General features: G+C 38.1%; 2 protein-coding genes across 3 annotated transcripts; one reads left to right on the forward strand and one right to left on the reverse strand.

Moving 5' to 3' along the window:
• Nucleotides 1-286: 286 nt before the first annotated feature.
• vamp7 (vesicle associated membrane protein 7) lies at nucleotides 287-8,609 on the reverse strand. Of its 2 annotated transcripts, none has more exons than XM_088293979.1 (8): nucleotides 8,446-8,609; nucleotides 7,973-8,139; nucleotides 7,338-7,395; nucleotides 6,974-7,111; nucleotides 3,957-4,047; nucleotides 2,952-3,019; nucleotides 2,764-2,856; nucleotides 287-1,164 (listed from the first exon to the last, which is right to left on the reverse strand). In XM_088293979.1, the coding sequence occupies exons 2-8, from the start codon at nucleotides 8,116-8,118 to the stop codon at nucleotides 1,099-1,101; spliced, it is 660 nt and encodes a 219-aa protein (XP_088150105.1). In that variant the 5' UTR covers nucleotides 8,119-8,139; nucleotides 8,446-8,609; the 3' UTR covers nucleotides 287-1,098. The 2 variants fall into 2 exon arrangements, with proteins under 2 accessions (XP_088150105.1, XP_088150107.1); XM_088293981.1 differs by having other exon boundaries at nucleotides 8,436-8,602.
• Nucleotides 8,610-8,942: 333 nt separating this feature from the next.
• Nucleotides 8,943-15,471, forward strand: polr1d (RNA polymerase I and III subunit D). Its single transcript, XM_088292377.1, has 5 exons — nucleotides 8,943-9,037; nucleotides 9,419-9,516; nucleotides 9,611-9,687; nucleotides 12,869-12,951; nucleotides 15,218-15,471. The coding sequence occupies exons 1-5, from the start codon at nucleotides 8,999-9,001 to the stop codon at nucleotides 15,263-15,265; spliced, it is 345 nt and encodes a 114-aa protein (XP_088148503.1). The 5' UTR covers nucleotides 8,943-8,998; the 3' UTR covers nucleotides 15,266-15,471.
• The last annotated feature ends 1,454 nt before the right edge of the window (nucleotides 15,472-16,925 follow it).

The raw sequence follows: 16,925 nt of genomic DNA on the forward strand, positions 1-16,925 counted from the left end.
GCAATCGCTTTACTTATCGATTACGTCGACTAAAATATTACAGCGGAGCAAGAAAATTGAACAAAACTTTTAGTTTTTATTTAATTTTTTTTACGTTGACTTTTTACTGAATCTGTCTTCATTTAATTATTCTGAGTTTTGAAGATGTGTATTTTCTTATTGGTTAATAGCTTACATTGTAAAGGTTAATTCAAATAAACCTGATGTTTCGAAAATCTAAATCTAATCATGTTGACAAGTTTTTAACATACAATATAGTTGTACTGCTGCAGACATCAACCCCATATTAACATCTGTTTTTTTATTTGAAATCATCCATTATATAGTTATTAAATACTTGCATGATTATGAACAATATGGAGACACAAAGACCATACTAAAATTAAAAGACAAAAAGGTGCATTGCTCTGAAAAACCTTGAGAATTAATAAAGATTACAGGATTTTGTCAGACAAAATATCACATTTTGAATTAGTAATTACCGTCAATCATCAGTCACATGCCATGATATTTATTCTTGCATACATAATCATTCAGATGTACAATATATGTTTTGTATAATTTCAGATTTACAGAATTTACTGCATCATACACTACGTGGCTGGCAAGAAAACAAAGATTCACAACATCTGTGTTTGTTATTTCTTACATGTACATTTGTCCAACATTAGTATTCAGTAAAGGGACCAGTGACAATGTCTGGTTGATCTTCTCCACATTTCTGAAGCTTTTAGTTTTTATATGTCATGATTCATCAGTGCACATTAATGAACAAGCAAGTGGTGGGTTTTGGTTTCAGTTCGAATGGATGGAATACAGAGATGCAGTGAAAGTGCAATAAATCAGGGAGACAAAACAGTTGAAGACAGGATTACTGTGCTACTGTCCATTTGGATGCTATGAGGGGGAGGGCTTCCTCTGCTGAAGGCAAGTGCACACTATCAAAGCAGCAGCAGTGGGAGCAAGTGTCTTTCAGGCAAACTGAGGCGAAAGAAGTAAAGCAATGATTGTGTCATTTTTCCGTCCATTGGCAATCACGGTTGAACAGGTGCTTCCCTCTTCGCTTTCTACGTTAGTCCTATTACGCCCATGGTCTTCTCATTTGAAACAGGACGGCCAGGTGAGGCCACCACAGGAAGCAGAGACAATAATGTAAATGACAACCTTAAAGGGGCAGAGAGACACAAGTTAATACAGTTCATACAGTGAAGTGCCATTGTGTATACTATATCACTATAGCAATGAAAAATGGATAATGACTCATTTTCTGATTTTGTGCAGCAATGGAAAAAATAAATAAATACAGGCGATTATGACGTTTTCTTCAAATCAGATATTTTCATCTGCTGCAAACTGGACTCTCGCACAAATATTTTATCCAGCACCCAATCCAGTCATTGAAGGTAAAGTTGACTCCCATCCTGCAGTAATCCCGCAGGATTCTCCCAAAAAATATGTCAGCCTCTATTGCAAATGTAAGACACGTGGCTATGATTAAGAAAAATACAAAATGCATTGGAAATGTTTCTTTACGAAAAAAAATGACCTTTTAAGAAAATAAACATTTGAAAAACAGTCTTTGGTTAAGCCTGGTTCACATGGCAGGATAATTTGCTCAAGTTATCACCTCACAACAATTGTAAGGATGCTCTGATTATCGTAAAGATAATCTAATCAAATATTCCTGCCACGTGTGGCGTGTTCTGACTGATCTCGATCGCGCCGAAGGACAATGAGACCAATCCGTTCTTAAATCTGGGATAATAAACACTGTGTGTGTTGTGCAAAGTACAATCGAGCACGCATCCTGTTGCCAGTGATGTGCGGCCAAAAGAAGGGGCAGAGGAAACACGGTCGGTGATCGTGCAACAGATCGTGGTGCAACAGAAAAGGCCATGTCCACACTGTCTGTAGCTTTTTTTCTACTAAAAACAAACCAGCAACTATCGCCACTTCCTCTTCTTTGTCCACCATGTTTGTGTTCTCCAAAGTCACCTTAAATCTCAAGAGGTTTTGCAGGATTTCCAGTCGGACCTGGTAATATTCGTGTGCGGAACTGGCTTGTGTTGATTTTGATGCGTGACTGCACACCACACACACTGTACATTCAAAACTGTTATACCCATGACTTTTTTTTTTTCATCATGTATGGGGTCTTTCCGGTTTTGGAAGTCCGCCGACAATTTTAAAATGTTGCTATGTTTACCAGGCTTTATTTAGATTCTTAATGTCGCTTGAAAACTGCTATGAATTATCACCAAAATGTATGTGCGCCTCTCTACTTATGACCACTTCAACTGTGGCAAATATTAGAACGATCACCTCAATATTTTTACGTTTTTTGGACATTAAACGTCTTCCTCTCAAAAGGCACTCACTGAGCTTCGGTGAAGAATCCACTGAATTAAAAATATCGGGGCCATCCCTCTGTATACTATGGCTAAAACTCAATAGATATAAATTAAGTCCCCACGAGTCAGATGAAAGCTCTCGTCAGATTCAAATTTATATATATTACATATGAAAATATCAGAAATGAATGAGACATCTAATACGCCTGTTATCTTGTTTTTTTCCATTTGTTCACAAAATCGAAAATCAGAAAACGAGTTTTTTTATTTTGGTTTTTGGAACGAACATTAAGAAAACAAGTAATTACATTATTTCATTTTTTTTGTTTCTATTGTTTCTATTTTGATTTGAAAATTACACAGATACAAAGATGCAAAATTATAAACAACAATATTAGACACAATTACTCACCAGGCACACGAGCACAACAACAAAGGTCAACTTGAGGTTTTTCATACACATGGCTCTGGCCAGATTACGACTTGTGGTCTTAAACGTGACAGACTAAAATAAAAAAACAGAAAAGGATTTTCAATCACTTAATGTAAATAGCCAGCTATTATCAAGTATACACTGGAAAAAAGGGAAAAAATACTCACAGAATCAACAAGATTTTCTGTCTTGTCAATCAACAACTCCAGTTTCTCCCCTCTCTGTGCAACCAAATCTGCAACGCATATGAATGCATACAATATGTAACCTCACAATTGTGTGTAATCCACATGGCAACAGGAGGAATATTGTTTTATTTTTCTTAACACTATAACATTGTATATTGCAACAAACGTTTTAATGTGGGGTTTTTTTTGTTATGAGATGCCAATGCAGGCATGAGACGAGGCAGTTTCAAGAGAAAAGCAATACGGCAAATAAAATAAATGACTTGTTGACAATTTTGATTGTCGACGTCACCCTGATTAGTCGTCTAATCTTGGCAGCCCTAATGTCTCTTTAAGAACTTGGAAATAAGAGCACCTAAAGTAACCGAACTTGATGTGTTTCCACTGACCCCTAGACCGCAACACACAAAAATAAAACCCACATAACCCAGTTCATTACGATATATGATGTTAGAGTGCTAAATAAATACATTGGTACAAATCTTTAAGACTTTTGTTTTTTTAGGTGGGTACCTCGTTTTGATTTTGTAGATATCTTTAAATTATACATGCTAGTGAGTCAAAGCAAAAACCGTTTGATAAGTTTCTGGTTCAATTTTTAAATGTACTAAACAACTACGGCAAAATATGTTTAAGGCCACAGTATGGATCACCTCCAATTTAGGTTTCACCATCATTTATAAACACAACATGAATGCTTGTGCTAGCTGTAAAGTTTAATCAAGGTTGAATGTATTATCATCTTAATTGTCTTTATTTTTAATTTGCACACCTTACAGAATTAAAGCTGTAAGATAATGATGGTTGTATAAGAGCACCTACTTGTTGGTGCGATATGCTGCTATTTACATATGATCCGACTCCACTAGTTGACTAATCGCGGCTATTGGTGACTATTTGACGAACAAAATAGTAATTTGTGGCGGCCGTACTGTATATACAGACAAGTGAAAATACAACCCTTTATGTTGATGTGACACACACCTATGTTGCGGACCATAATGCCCTTCAGGTCATCCACTTGCATCTGTGTTTCAGTAAGCCGATCAGATCCCCGGGGATCTGAGTGGTGTTTCTGGAAGGAAAAGTGCAAATAAAATGAGAACACGCAAACCGAAATTGCTCAAGAATAACTACAAAAACAAAACATTCATCATTGAGGGTCAGCATTATCAGAATCAGAAACTCTTTTTTTGTCTGTGAAATTAATGTTGCGGCAGGAGCACATCTTGGGGAAGGCACACAATTACAAAATAACATAACATTCGAGATAATATGAAAACCTAAAAAAACAGATCAATTTAAAAAAAAAAAAATAAAAAAAAATTAAAAAGGGGACACATCACACTTGTACACAGGATTGCTAACGTGCTACTCCAGAGCTTGTACCATAAATGGACAATTATTATCAGTTATTGCATAACGTGCAACAAGCAGATGGGCACATTTGCAATGGTAACCAAGAACATGAATAACCTAAAAGCTAGTTGCCATTAAGTAAATAAATTACACTTGGGATAAATGAACCCTGGAGCCTATTTGTCCTCGCCAAAGAAACCTAAACTGACGGACTGAGGGTAAAAGCTCAACCTCATTTTGAAGTGGTTGATTAGCACTATTCGAAATAGCATGCACCTTCCTTAGGACTATTATAGATAGACTTCATCACATTTTCTAGTCAAGATGAATTCTTGGGTTTACTTCCCCATTGTGCCCGTAGCAGATTTGGCGTCAGTGTTGGGGTGGATGTATACAACGGGTATTTGATGAAATTCCATTGGAAATTAAAACGGCCTCAATTAAACTGACAAAATTTCAATATCAGGTAGACACAGCCGCGCATGCGCAATTACATGATGGTACTATCGCGCACAAATCGAAGTTTATGTACAAGCATACGCCTTCTGCTTGAGTCTTTAGGCATCACTTCACTGTCCAGGTTGAGTGGCACAGGAACAACGCTAATTTCCAAAGAAGAGTCACGGTCTGAATTTGACAGCCATGTCTCAGTAAACGCCAAGACACATGCCTGAATTCCCATAAGTGACATTTGTTATGATCATAGAAAGCTGAAGGGGTCCGGTTCATATTCTTACGCTTTCTGATGCACTAGCGCACGCCACCTCTTCTTCCCCATTCCCAATGCTCGCCAAAGTTCTTCTTTCTAATTAAAAAGGGTAAATCTTTCAGAATGCTTTTATCCAACCATGAGTGGGTACTGTAGAATCATTCCTGGCTAGGTGGCTCACTTTTAATACCAGGAGAGCATCATGCGCATGTGCGACTGTTGCCAACTTCAAGCAAAGTCCTCAACGAGCAACACAAACTAACGGTAATATCTATTCTGGTAGAAACTCTTCCCTAGCACTTCACAATGGTGCATGTATTTACAATCAATCATTTTAAAACTGATGAAAAATTGCTAGATAACAGAAGACACAGAGCAACAGACATGCTGCCTGTTGCAACAAAAACCGCGCCAGGAATCAGAGTACAAGTACAGGGAATACACGAGAAAAAGCACAATTACGAAAACATGCTGCCATTCTTTGGTTTGGTGAGATCAGGTGTGATCACACAAAAGCCAGTTGGAACAGTAAAGTGTCACAGCTTCAATGTTGACAAACAGAATTGTGAGCAAGGTAAGAATTTCACTTTGCACAAAAAATGTTTGGACACAAGAAATCCCAATCCATTAAAATACTACACAAATAACAGTTCATTTTTTGGGGGGTGGATACCAGCAAATAAGGGCACCTATAATACATGAGTATAAAAAAAAATGAAAAAAAGCTTTTGAAGGGCGATTATGAGAAAGTGGGGGCTAATTCCACAGGTGCATGTTATTCTTGAGATATTATATTAATGTCCTTTTAAACATGCAAATGTAAAGCTTGCCGCACTATGTGATGAGCAGGCTTCGTACATGCTATGGTTACTCTTTTCACTAGCTTCTGTGATTAATATTAGTGTAATGCTACCGAGACAATTAGCATCTTGGCATGCCTCAACTGTGAGTTTGTTTTTTTCACCACAATCTGTGCGACCCTTCGTGGCCTGCTTAGCTTCGTGTGTGGCATCAATTTTTTTTTTTTTACCCGTTCTCTCCAGACACACAATTGCATTTTTCTGTTCAAAGTTAGATACACTTAACTTTAACGACATGCAAGGGAGATCTCTGTTAAGTGTACGCCATCACCCAAGCACTTCATTCTGGTCTTTGACGATAACATTAGGTTATCTTAGCAATTAGCTTTCCATATTTCCCTCTGCTAATTACACATTGTAATCCTTTCACAAAAATGATATTTGTAAGAAGTGTAGCATTCGCCGTCATGAAGGCTCTGACTACTGGCATAGGACCGAACACGCAACGTGTTTATGCTTTGCAGTAATACTAGTAGGAGTAGACAGCCGAAGCTCATTGCTAGCTGGCTGCTACGGCGTAGGACCGATCTTGCATGGACCTTCCGCTTACCCCCACAAAGGTGACAGAGGCAACCCAGCTAAGTTGAAGTTCAATCATTGGAAAAATGTAACCTCTGTAACGCTCAGTTTTATTGTGTGTTTTTGTTTTTTGATGAGGCTCAAAACACACACAGACACAGGCACTCTTTTTTTTTTTTAAACAGTTGTTGGAAATTACGGGTTTGTTGTTGTTGTTTCTTTCTTTCCAAAAGTAGTACAATTTGTTATGTGAGTTCACCCACCTCGTATTTCATTTTCATTGTCACCATATGTTTCTCATGTAGGATGACTATGTATTATGAGTCAATTCTGTGTTGTTCTTCAGTCTGTCACATGTGTAGCATGAGCATGGTAAGTGAATGCTTTTGCCCATTATATCAAGCTTTGTCTGTCGTTCTTTTAACTGGCAGTAGGTGACAATGCAGGTGTCAAATGAAAATAGATTCAATAAGAGGAAAGTGACACAATAAACCTTCCTTGACCACAAAAAAGAAAATAACTGAAAACACTGAGGGTACTCTTGTCATATTCACCATCTGAGCAGCCAGCGTCGATGAGAACTCGCTGTTCATGGCGTACGGCAAGGCTGTTTGTGCTCTTGACCCATACGTGGTCTGGAAGCGCCTCTTGATTTCACTGAGGAAGCTGAATGCACGAGACCTTTCAAAGTCCTTTCACACACAAAAAATGCACATCAATTAAAAAATGTACATAATACTTCATCTGAAATGAGACATTCAACCCTCCCATCAAACAGCACATTTTTAGCTATAATAAGTGTTGCTAAAAACACATTATGGTAGTCGCATGCGTTTGAATGTATGCCAGTTTTGCAAAGTGGCTGAGATGCAAAGAAGCTTATACAAATATTAAATGACAAGGTGAACCAATACTTACATCATCGGTGATACACAGGTATATGATTCTGTCATGGCAAATGTAATGAAAGAGATAGCTGAAAGATAAAAAGGTTTTAAAGAATATTATTTCATATTTTGCTCCATACACTATATTAATGAATACACACCTAAAAAAACAGAGCTACTCTTTTAAATCCCACAAAGAAACTAAAAGCCTCTTTTTTTAATCAAAGCACAGTATTTGCATGTGTATACAGTGTATAAACACCATACTCTTTTTTAAAGTTTCGTTAAAAAGCTTTTATTTTTACTTCGACAATCACTTATGTGGAATTCTATAGACCTACCTTGCGCTTGTGTGCAAAAAATATACTAAATAGATCATAGTGTTTAATTTAAAAAAAATAATAATTAAATTAATTTGTTATTTCTTTGTTAACAAACTCAATAGAAACTGAAATTTACAATAATTTAATTTAAAAAAATATAGGACAACAATAGATATCTTAAATTTTACAAACGTTAGGACGCACTAATCTGACGGTATAACACTGCACTGAAAAAAGTAGCACCTTCTGTAATGGTGTTCGGCAATAAAGTAGAGCTCCATGCAAAGTTAATGAGTTAGGGTGAATAACGTAAAATACGCGTGTGGAGCAAATGCACACCTACCTGCCATGGCTGTATGTCAACTTGTTATTCTCGGATGGAATTTTGGCTAAGATCTGTTCAGTCACTTCTAGGAAGTTGCCTCCACACCATGCATGCTTGGCTAGGATGGTTGTTCCACGAGCCACCACGGCAAATAAAATTGCCATGGCTATACAGTCGGGACGGATCTGTCAACACAAGAATATGAATAGACGACTAGGGGGACTAATCTGAAAGGCCCCCGTCAAACATTTAATAACTAGTAAAGACAATGTCCGCATCAACATTCAAATGAAATTGTAAACATTCGTAAACGGATGGAGGTTGTCTTGCTGGCGTGAGGTACACAAAAGAACACTAAACAGAAACTAGAATGATCAAATTGACGAGTGTTTTTTTTTCTTTTGCTAATGTTGACACACTCGGCAAACATTTAAATCAATCTAAAATAAAAATGCACCAATAGCAACATAATGTCACATACAAACGCTTACTCCAAAACCTTGATTACAAGCGACGTTCAAAGATGCACATTGACGCAAAAGTCCAACATCTCAAACAGCAGGACTTCTACATTTAGCAAATCCCTTCCAAGTGACTTCCGCTTCGAAATCTAGCAGCCGGAATTTTTGATCGGACACTAATTTGTTCAGTTAATGGGAAATGTAGTCCAAATAACATTCCACAAACGCAAGATCCGTAGACCTGGTTAAATGTTGGACTACATGCATTGACTTTCTGTTTTGTTGCCGTTCAATTACGTCATGAGACGAGGGTATAACTTTCCTCCTCTTTTTTTCTTGCAGGTTATTTGTAGGAAAATGAATTATAGTTATTTTTTTAAGATTAATTTAGATTTATTCCATTACAGATAAATTCATTAAAAACCCAAATTAAAAAAATAATAGGATGCAGAAAATGTAGTAGATTAAAAAAATGTTTTTCTGTGTTTTAGTGGAAGTCAACAAGCTCACCCTTACCTTTGCCTGTCAGATACAATTCGGGGGTTTTACACCAGGAAACACAGTAGGAGTGTAAGCGGTCAGCATGGCTACTGGAGGCGAGAAGAAACGAATTCTCGAGATGGTAAAAGACTAAAACCGTACAACCAAAAAATATTGTTCAATTTGTTTTTGTAATTTTAAGAGTAACCATACCGTCCCGTCGGCTACTGATGGCGTTCACTATAAAGAACACACCAACAATACTGTACATACTAGCATATATGGCGACTAGCAAACTGAATTGCTACTTTATCACACGTGATCCATTGGTGATCAAACTCAGTCATACTCAACAGTTAAAGTTTGATTTGCGTAATTTTAGAATTTAACAGAAACGACTATATTTAGGTTTTAGAATTCAGGCCAAGACGCGACCTTCTTTTCACTAGGGAGCGCTGTTGATATTTGACATTATATAAAGCATTCGCTAAAAGCTTCTAAATTGAACTGCAATGCGTTTTAGGTCCAAGCCGATGGTTCCGATGAGGGCAGTGTGACATTTGTGATGCATGATGAAGATCATACCCTGGGGAACTCTCTGAGATACATGATCATGAAAGAGTCAGTGTTTTTAATCAAGTTGGTTAAAGTAATGTTTCAACAGTTTTAACCCAATTCACAATCATTTCACTTTTGCTTTCTTTATTTACACCAGCGAATCTGTTGAGTTCTGCGGCTACACTATCACCCATCCATCAGAGAACAAGATAAACTTTCGCATTCAGACGCGAGGTAAGGGACACCCTGACACCAATCATTGTGGTTTGGAATATTTTTGTTTCTTTGACCAGCAACGTGATACACAGCAAGTGAGTGCCGATTTTCTTTGTATGTGCTACAAAACTACAGTACAGGCTGTCACAAACACCCCACTTTAACGAAAGCATATATTCTATAGTATTATAAAAAAAAGACCTCCTCTCTAACGCAGACACGATGTTTCTAAGGATACATTTAATGGCTTTTTTTTGTTTTCTACAGACAACATTGACAATCAGTGAGGGCTCACGTGGAATTGTGTTGACAAACACTGGTTCAGAATCACATCACATTGTTTCAAGCTCAATACAAAATGTTACAACTTAGATTTAATGTTAGATAAAAAAAAGGTAGCAAATCCCAGACACTGTCCTTGTGAGACTTTTAAGCAGAGACTACACGTAACGTTAGATTTGTGATACAGTCACCACTCACCACAAAAGTGTGTTTTGAGCAGCGCCGGCTCCAGACACAAAGTACCGTGCGCACGTACGTGTGAATTACACACTCTGAACAAGAAAGTGGCGTAACTTAATTCAAATAAATGACCGGAGATGGGAGGGGCGGCACGGTGGCCGACTGGTTAGCACGATGACTTCACAGTGAGAGACAGCATCGGGCGTGGGTTTAATCCTGGCTCCGGCCATCCTGTGTGGAGTTTGCACGTTCTCCCCGTGCCTGCGTGGGTTTCCTCCGGGTACTCCGGTTTCCTCCCACATTCCAAAAACATGCATGGCAGGCCGATTGAACACTCTAATTTGCCCCTAGGTATGAGTGTGAGCGCGGATGGTTGTTCGTCTCTGTGTGCCCTGCGATTGGCTGCCAACCAGTTCAGGGTGTCCCCCGCCTACTGCCTGAAGATAGCTGGGATAAGCTCCAGCACCCCCCGCGACCCTAGTGAGGAGAAGCGGTTTTGAAAATGGATGGACTGGAGATGGGCACTTTACTCTACTTTGCCACTTCATCCTCCATCCACGACTTGGGCACCCTTCCGCCAGCTTCTATCCCTTCTTATTCATAAACAAATTGTCCTGTGAACTTACATTGTATGCAAATAAAGGACAACAGCGAAAAACTTGCACTTCAACATATCACAGACATTATGCAAATGCAAATCTGTTGCTTTAACGATGACATTTTTTATGGTTTAATTGAGAAATGGTTGTGTTTTCAGTCTGTTGTTTCTGTTCTTTTGAGCAAAACTGTGCAACAAAGCAAGACTTGGCATTTTAGTTTCCTGTGCAGCACAGTAAACGTGACTTGATCAGGAAGAAAATGTCTCGTGGCTTTTAGTTGCCCACACTTCCCGCTTTGATGAAAGAGACTGCTCTTATAAGAGGAAAATATACTTTTCAACTGTGGTTGTATCACATGAATGATCTACGCACAATGGTCACAGCTTTTTGTTTTTGCCCTAAGGAAGGAATTCTTGTAGAATCCTTGGCCTCGAGCTCATGGCCTTCTTTAACTGTGACCTCTCAAGGAGCATGAAGCATGTGCCTTATCTTCTTTTCTATTTTGGTCCTCTTGTAATGTGACACTGTGACAATCGATCAATTCGGAAACATGTTTATCTTTTGCGTTCTTCTACAACCACCTTTTCCTCGTACAATTAAATGCACATTTTTTTCGACAATGATCAACTGTTCTATATTTGATATTTTATATGTATTGCTTTATTACTCTTTTGCTTCAATTTATTGTGTAATGCATCACACAATGACAGAGCAGAAACTTGTGAATGATGATAAAGAGGATTTCAAATACAAAGTTACAAGATCTGCGAGGTAGCTGATGTCATTTACACTTTAGTCTTTGAGAATTTTGGATTTCCAGGGCTAAACAGTCAGCATGATAAAACCTGCAATAACTCTACAGTTAAATCATTGGAACAGGCAATCAAGTGTGAAAATATGTTATCTCAGTTTAATACTGTTTTTTCTGAAATCTTCACACTCAACTTATTTCCTTGAAAAACGAATTCCATTTTGATGGAAATGGGATTGATGAGAGACAGATTCCTTCCTTATTTTTGTTTGTCCTGCTTTGCCTGCCGATGGTGTTGTGTCTCACAAATGTAGGTTGTAAATGAAGTCCTTAAAAGGGATGTAGCAAATACTAGGCCACCAAAATCCAAAAAGTGTATTATTCAGTTTTGGTCTGTAAGACTTTTGTCATTGAAACCACACGCAATCATGCGCCGACAGCCCGCTGAACAGAGCAAAGTTGGTGTCTTGACAAAGAGAAATGAGCCCAGAGCCCAAATTCCGCTGTTGTACTGTCGACCACTGGCGTGGGAGGTGAGGGCTAAGTGGCCACTGAGGACTGCCTCTCTGGTAGCCATGAAAGGCATGCGCATCACTCACAAGGAACCAGAGAGCTTGCACTTGGCAATGTTCACATTGCAGGGCACGATTCTCCATTTTTTTGTTAAATTCGATCACTTTATGCATTTGTTCACTTTACTTCCTCATGACTCATATGTGCACAAAATATGACACCATGTGCTGCAGTGTTTGCACAAATCAAATATGGTCATTCATGTAGGGACTCTTGATTGACATTAACATTGGCACTTATATAATAGGTTTGCATGTAAAAATGACACTAGTACGAAAATTATTGGTATTTTAACTATTGCTTATGTGTTACATTGAATGCAAAAACAGTAGAACACCATCAAAAGAAAAAAAAGGAATTGTACCGTTGAAAAATTAGATAAATGTGACAGACTAGCAGTATGAATATAGACAAAAGACAGTACAGAAAATGATCAAGCTGAACAGTTTTGGTTTTCGGCATTGATCTCATTTTTGGTTTCCCTTTAGGCCAATTATTTTCATTTTGGTGCACTTCTGCAAGTGATGACATTAGGTTTTGATCAACAAAAAACGTCAGTCTGGCTGCAAAGAAATGATCTCATGTTGCAAGTGCTGCTTGCGTGTTTGAAATGTTTGCTGTCCAACAGCATCAGTAAGTATCTACTAAATACCAGTGGGAACATTCAAATTAGAGTCAAGCCCTTATTGTTGACGACTCTTTTGGGAGCGTGCTTGAAATCGGCATTGCGACATTTAAAAAAATGTTGGCTCCCAGTGTATTTCGTTGTGGTGTTACGCCATTTCCTCACAGGCCTCGGCTGTTTTTTTCCCAGATGGAACTCCTGCAGTAGAGCCTCTGAGGAGGGGCCTGACTGAGCTCCGGGAAGTTTGTCAACATGTTCTCAATACCTTTGAGGTAAGCCTTCACATTCACAGACTTAAACTCAGTAAAGGGACACATTGAAAAACACGCAGCTTCGGTTTACGAACAGAGTCTTGGAACAAATAAAGTTTGGGAAGTTTATTTGCCTCACTGGCGCATATTGTCACACCTTACGTCCCCAAGTGCAGCTCAAATAATCTTTTGGACTCCTCAGCTGGGCTTGACAGTCTCTTTCTTTTGGAATAACAGGAGTCGGATCCAAAATGTGAAAAAAGTCTTAAAATATGAGAGGAATTTGGGGCGGCTTGGCGAGAGTGTCACATCACATTCTCAATGTATGCGAAGACAAGCTTTGATGTTGTTCGGTTCATTGTAGAAGTACTTTGATGAACCTGGGATAAGTCACAATATTGCATGATGTTCACCGCATAATGAGCTCAGCAAAGACAGATAGATGCAGTGAGTTGGAAAATCATTCATAATCATGAGCAATGCTCAATCTCTCAGTACAGAACCAAATAAACGTGCGTTTCACCTGTTTGGATGAAAGTCAAAAACGCAAACACAACATTCTCCAAACGTGTGCCCTTTATGACAGATAAATTGCATATGTCTGTATTTCATTGTTGCAGAAGTATTCACACCAAGTCATCAAGTCATAGTACTTGGTTAAAACCCTTGGCAGCAATCGCTTTGGATAGCCAGCAATGACTTTTGCGCAATGCTGTTTGAACAGTTTTGCGCGCTCCCTTTTGCAATACCGCTCCATCGGAGTCATGTTCCCTGGTGCTCTGCGGTGGACGACAAACTTAAGATCCCGCCGCATATTTTCTATTGGGTTGAGTCCTCAGGTTTGACGTGGCCACTCGAGAACCTTCACTTTTTTCTTCCTGAGGCATTTTTGTGTCTTTTGGATCATTATCCTGTTGAAAGGTGAACCTCCTCGCAACGTTCAGGCTTTTTTCAGAATGAAGAGGTTCCTCTCCAGGATGAATTTCGCACTATCCATGTCCCTTGTACAAGGACAAGCTCACCAGGAGAGGAGGAAGAGAAACAGCCCTATAACATTATATTTCCACCTCCATATTTCACAGTTGGGATGGTATGAGCTGGATCATCTGCTATGTTGGCTTTGCACCAAACATACTTCCTGGTGTTCAGGCTAATAAATTCCATTTTCATTCCATTTGACAAAATTCCTCTTTCCTACATTACTCGAGTGTCTTTCAGATGTGTGGTAGCTTACTGCAAACGAGCCATGAGATGTTGTTAGTTCAGGTATTGCTTCTTCTTTGCAACATAGGCTATAGAGACCTTCCTTGTGTAAAGTTATTGTGGACCTGTATAAGATTAGTCGTCCCAAGACCTGGAGAGATTTCTTCAGGTCTTCTCAAGTTACGGAGGGGTTTGCTCTCTGTCTGACCTCTGAGGTCTTCCTTCTGACAGATTCTCAGACTTCATGACTGTTGTCTGCTGACAAGCAAAGGATGACTGTGGACAGGTGGTTAGTGGGTACAATTTATAGGGAGTAATCAAACCTATAGGAGTCATGTGTGATAAATGCAGGCTTGTGACACTGTGATGTAATACCACTATCAACGTTTTCTGAAAACTGTGTCAAAACCATCCCACTGAAATTTAAAACAGGGCTGGACACATTTGGTAATTGTTGAGACATTTGTTTCTACAAATGTAGACATCCCGTACTGGTCTGAAAGTAGTTTATGACAGTCACAGATCACTAATTACGTAATTCACCAATACCTATAAAGCACCACCAGGTTACAGTATTTTTATATTTTTTATTTACCGTTCGATTTGTTCTCTGTTACGCTTCAGGTGTTTTTATTTTGTTTTATTGTACTGTGGTTGACTTCTGTAAATTTGAAAATGCTAAAATTGTATTTGAAACATACTTTACATACATATATTTAATTTTAGCATTTTCAGTAAAGTATGCAAAAAATGACTGTAAACCCCTGCTTTTTTATGGGGAATAGGGAAAAACATTTTTTAGTTCAAACCAAAAGTATACCACGCGCTATGATACCTAAACATTTATATATTATTTCAAACTCACCTTTACAAATAAACGGCTTATAGATGTTTTGTTCCACTAAGCTGGTTATATTGCAACAAAGGTTTTATGCTGTGACTGCCTGGATTTGCTGTCATCTTCTTTTACTCTCAATGAGCACTGCTCAGCTGGCGCTATTTGAACCCATGAGAGGGCCTCACAGCAAGAGACTACTGTGTCAATGTCACAACTCAGACTGAATGTTCTGTTTTCTCGTTCCAGGCCAAAGTAAAAGAGTTCAAAGAGAAGCAGGAGCAACCTATGGAATGAAGACCATTAAGTGAAATGAGATAACATCGTATCTTCCTGTATATACAGTATCTTATCCATAGTACATATAGTTTCATACAGGAGGTTGTTGAAATGCAGGCATGCAAATGCATATTCAAAAGGTTTTTATTGTATTTTTTTGTTCTGTGGAATATTTCTTGAATTGTTTCCCTGTGGAGTGAAAACATTAAACTTCAAAAAACAAATCTTCAGTGTCATGTCATTCTGCCTGACTTTTCAGTCTTCAATTCCCCCACAACTACACATTTTCTGTGCTATGAATTGTCACCCATTCATCACCCATTTTAAGGCTTCTATGAAGCATTGATGTGATTCTTGGAACACAAAATTGTTTGCGTATGTCCGTTTAAAGAGGTGTTTGTCCTTTGGAACTTTTTTAATTAGCTGAACAATACCCTCGAGTTATTTTGCACTGTTTGGCCAAGATGTATGCAGAAAAAGAATGAGGGTAATGAAGTGTAAATAATGGCATGTATGTTTTGGGGTAAATCATATCCTTCTGTCAGTCACATTTAAAAGCATGGCTGCATGTGTAGTTGACAGCTTAGGGAGTTTGGAAACCACGTATTTGATGTTTTTGTAGAAAGGAATTTATTTGCTCTAACTTTGGGTGTTTTCCTCTTAGCCTTTCTGGACTGATACGTACAAAACACATTGATGGAAATCCTCTGCAGTGGGGATGCACGATATAAGAAATACATATATGAGTGTTGAATATGCAACGTTGATATTATGTACCTAAATAAATTGTGATTCAAATGAAAAATTATGTATGTATATATATGAAGTAAATAATTGCAAAATAAATTCTGTAATCAATTGCAATTAATCAGATTTTGCGCAACCCAGTGGTAACTTAAGCAGCGTGTTTTGTCCTGAGATCAAATGCTAAAGATGTACAGCTAATATGAAAAAGTTTTTAAATTTAGCTGTGTAAGATATGCAAATTAATTTTGAAGTAAAGAGTTAACTGGGTTAAAATATTTAATCGTGTGAATTAAAAAAAAATTAATCTTGAGTTAACGCTTTATTATGTATATATATATATATATATATACTACGTGTTAACGCTGAAAAGTTGTGATTAAATATTTTAATCGCTTGACATTGTTAGCCAAATTTACCTATGAGTCTTGACAATATAAATACTGCTTCAATAGATAACAACGCTGACAAAGTTACCTCTACATTGTGTGCACAAAAAAATACATCCATCCATCCATTATCTGAAACCGCATCTCCCCACGAGGGTTGCGGGTCGAAAAAATACATACAAATAACAAGATACCTCATTTGGAGAATACATTCTCCCGGTTAGAATTGCACCCTCACGGGACCTGGACTGGCCAGATGTGGAGATTTTCAAATTGATTGGGTGAATGATCTGTTGAGGTGATGACATAACGTTCAAAGTGAAATACCCAATCTGTTGACTCAATGCCAGATATAAATAACCCATCAGTAAAACATTTCATAACCTAACAGTTTAGTCGATAAAATAACCCACCTTGTATTGAAGGATTTTGACCCATCTTGAAAACAGCCCAAAATAGGTAAAACATTTCATAACCCAGCACTTGGGTTGAGGAAAGAACCCAACATTTTCATTCACTTTTCAGTTTGCAGAAGGCCGTTTTTC

This window comes from Idiotropiscis lumnitzeri, chromosome 4, assembly GCF_059441095.1.
Source record: "Idiotropiscis lumnitzeri isolate Australia: NSW breed Sydney's pygmy pipehorse chromosome 4, RoL_Ilum_1.0, whole genome shotgun sequence".
In the NCBI taxonomy this organism is placed as follows: Eukaryota; Metazoa; Chordata; class Actinopteri; order Syngnathiformes; family Syngnathidae; genus Idiotropiscis; species Idiotropiscis lumnitzeri.

Bases quoted from the DNA above. Each gene is read 5' to 3' on its own strand.
- polr1d (XM_088292377.1), top strand. From the start codon at position 8,999: ATGGCTACTGGAGGCGAGAAGAAACGAATTCTCGAGATG. The intron at 9,517-9,610 runs GTCAGTGTTTTT...TATTTACACCAG, and splicing joins AGATACATGATCATGAAAGA to CGAATCTGTTGAGTTCTGCG. The intron at 12,952-15,217 runs GTAAGCCTTCAC...TTCTCGTTCCAG, and splicing joins ATGTTCTCAATACCTTTGAG to GCCAAAGTAAAAGAGTTCAA.
- vamp7 (XM_088293979.1), bottom strand. From the start codon at position 8,118: ATGGCAATTTTATTTGCCGTGGTGGCTCGTGGAACAACCATCCTAGCC. The intron at 4,048-6,973 runs GTGAATATGACA...TTTTCCTTCCAG, and splicing joins CGACGCTGGCTGCTCAGATG to AAACACCACTCAGATCCCCG. The intron at 2,857-2,951 runs GTGAGTATTTTT...TTTTTATTTTAG, and splicing joins CAGAAAATCTTGTTGATTCT to TCTGTCACGTTTAAGACCAC.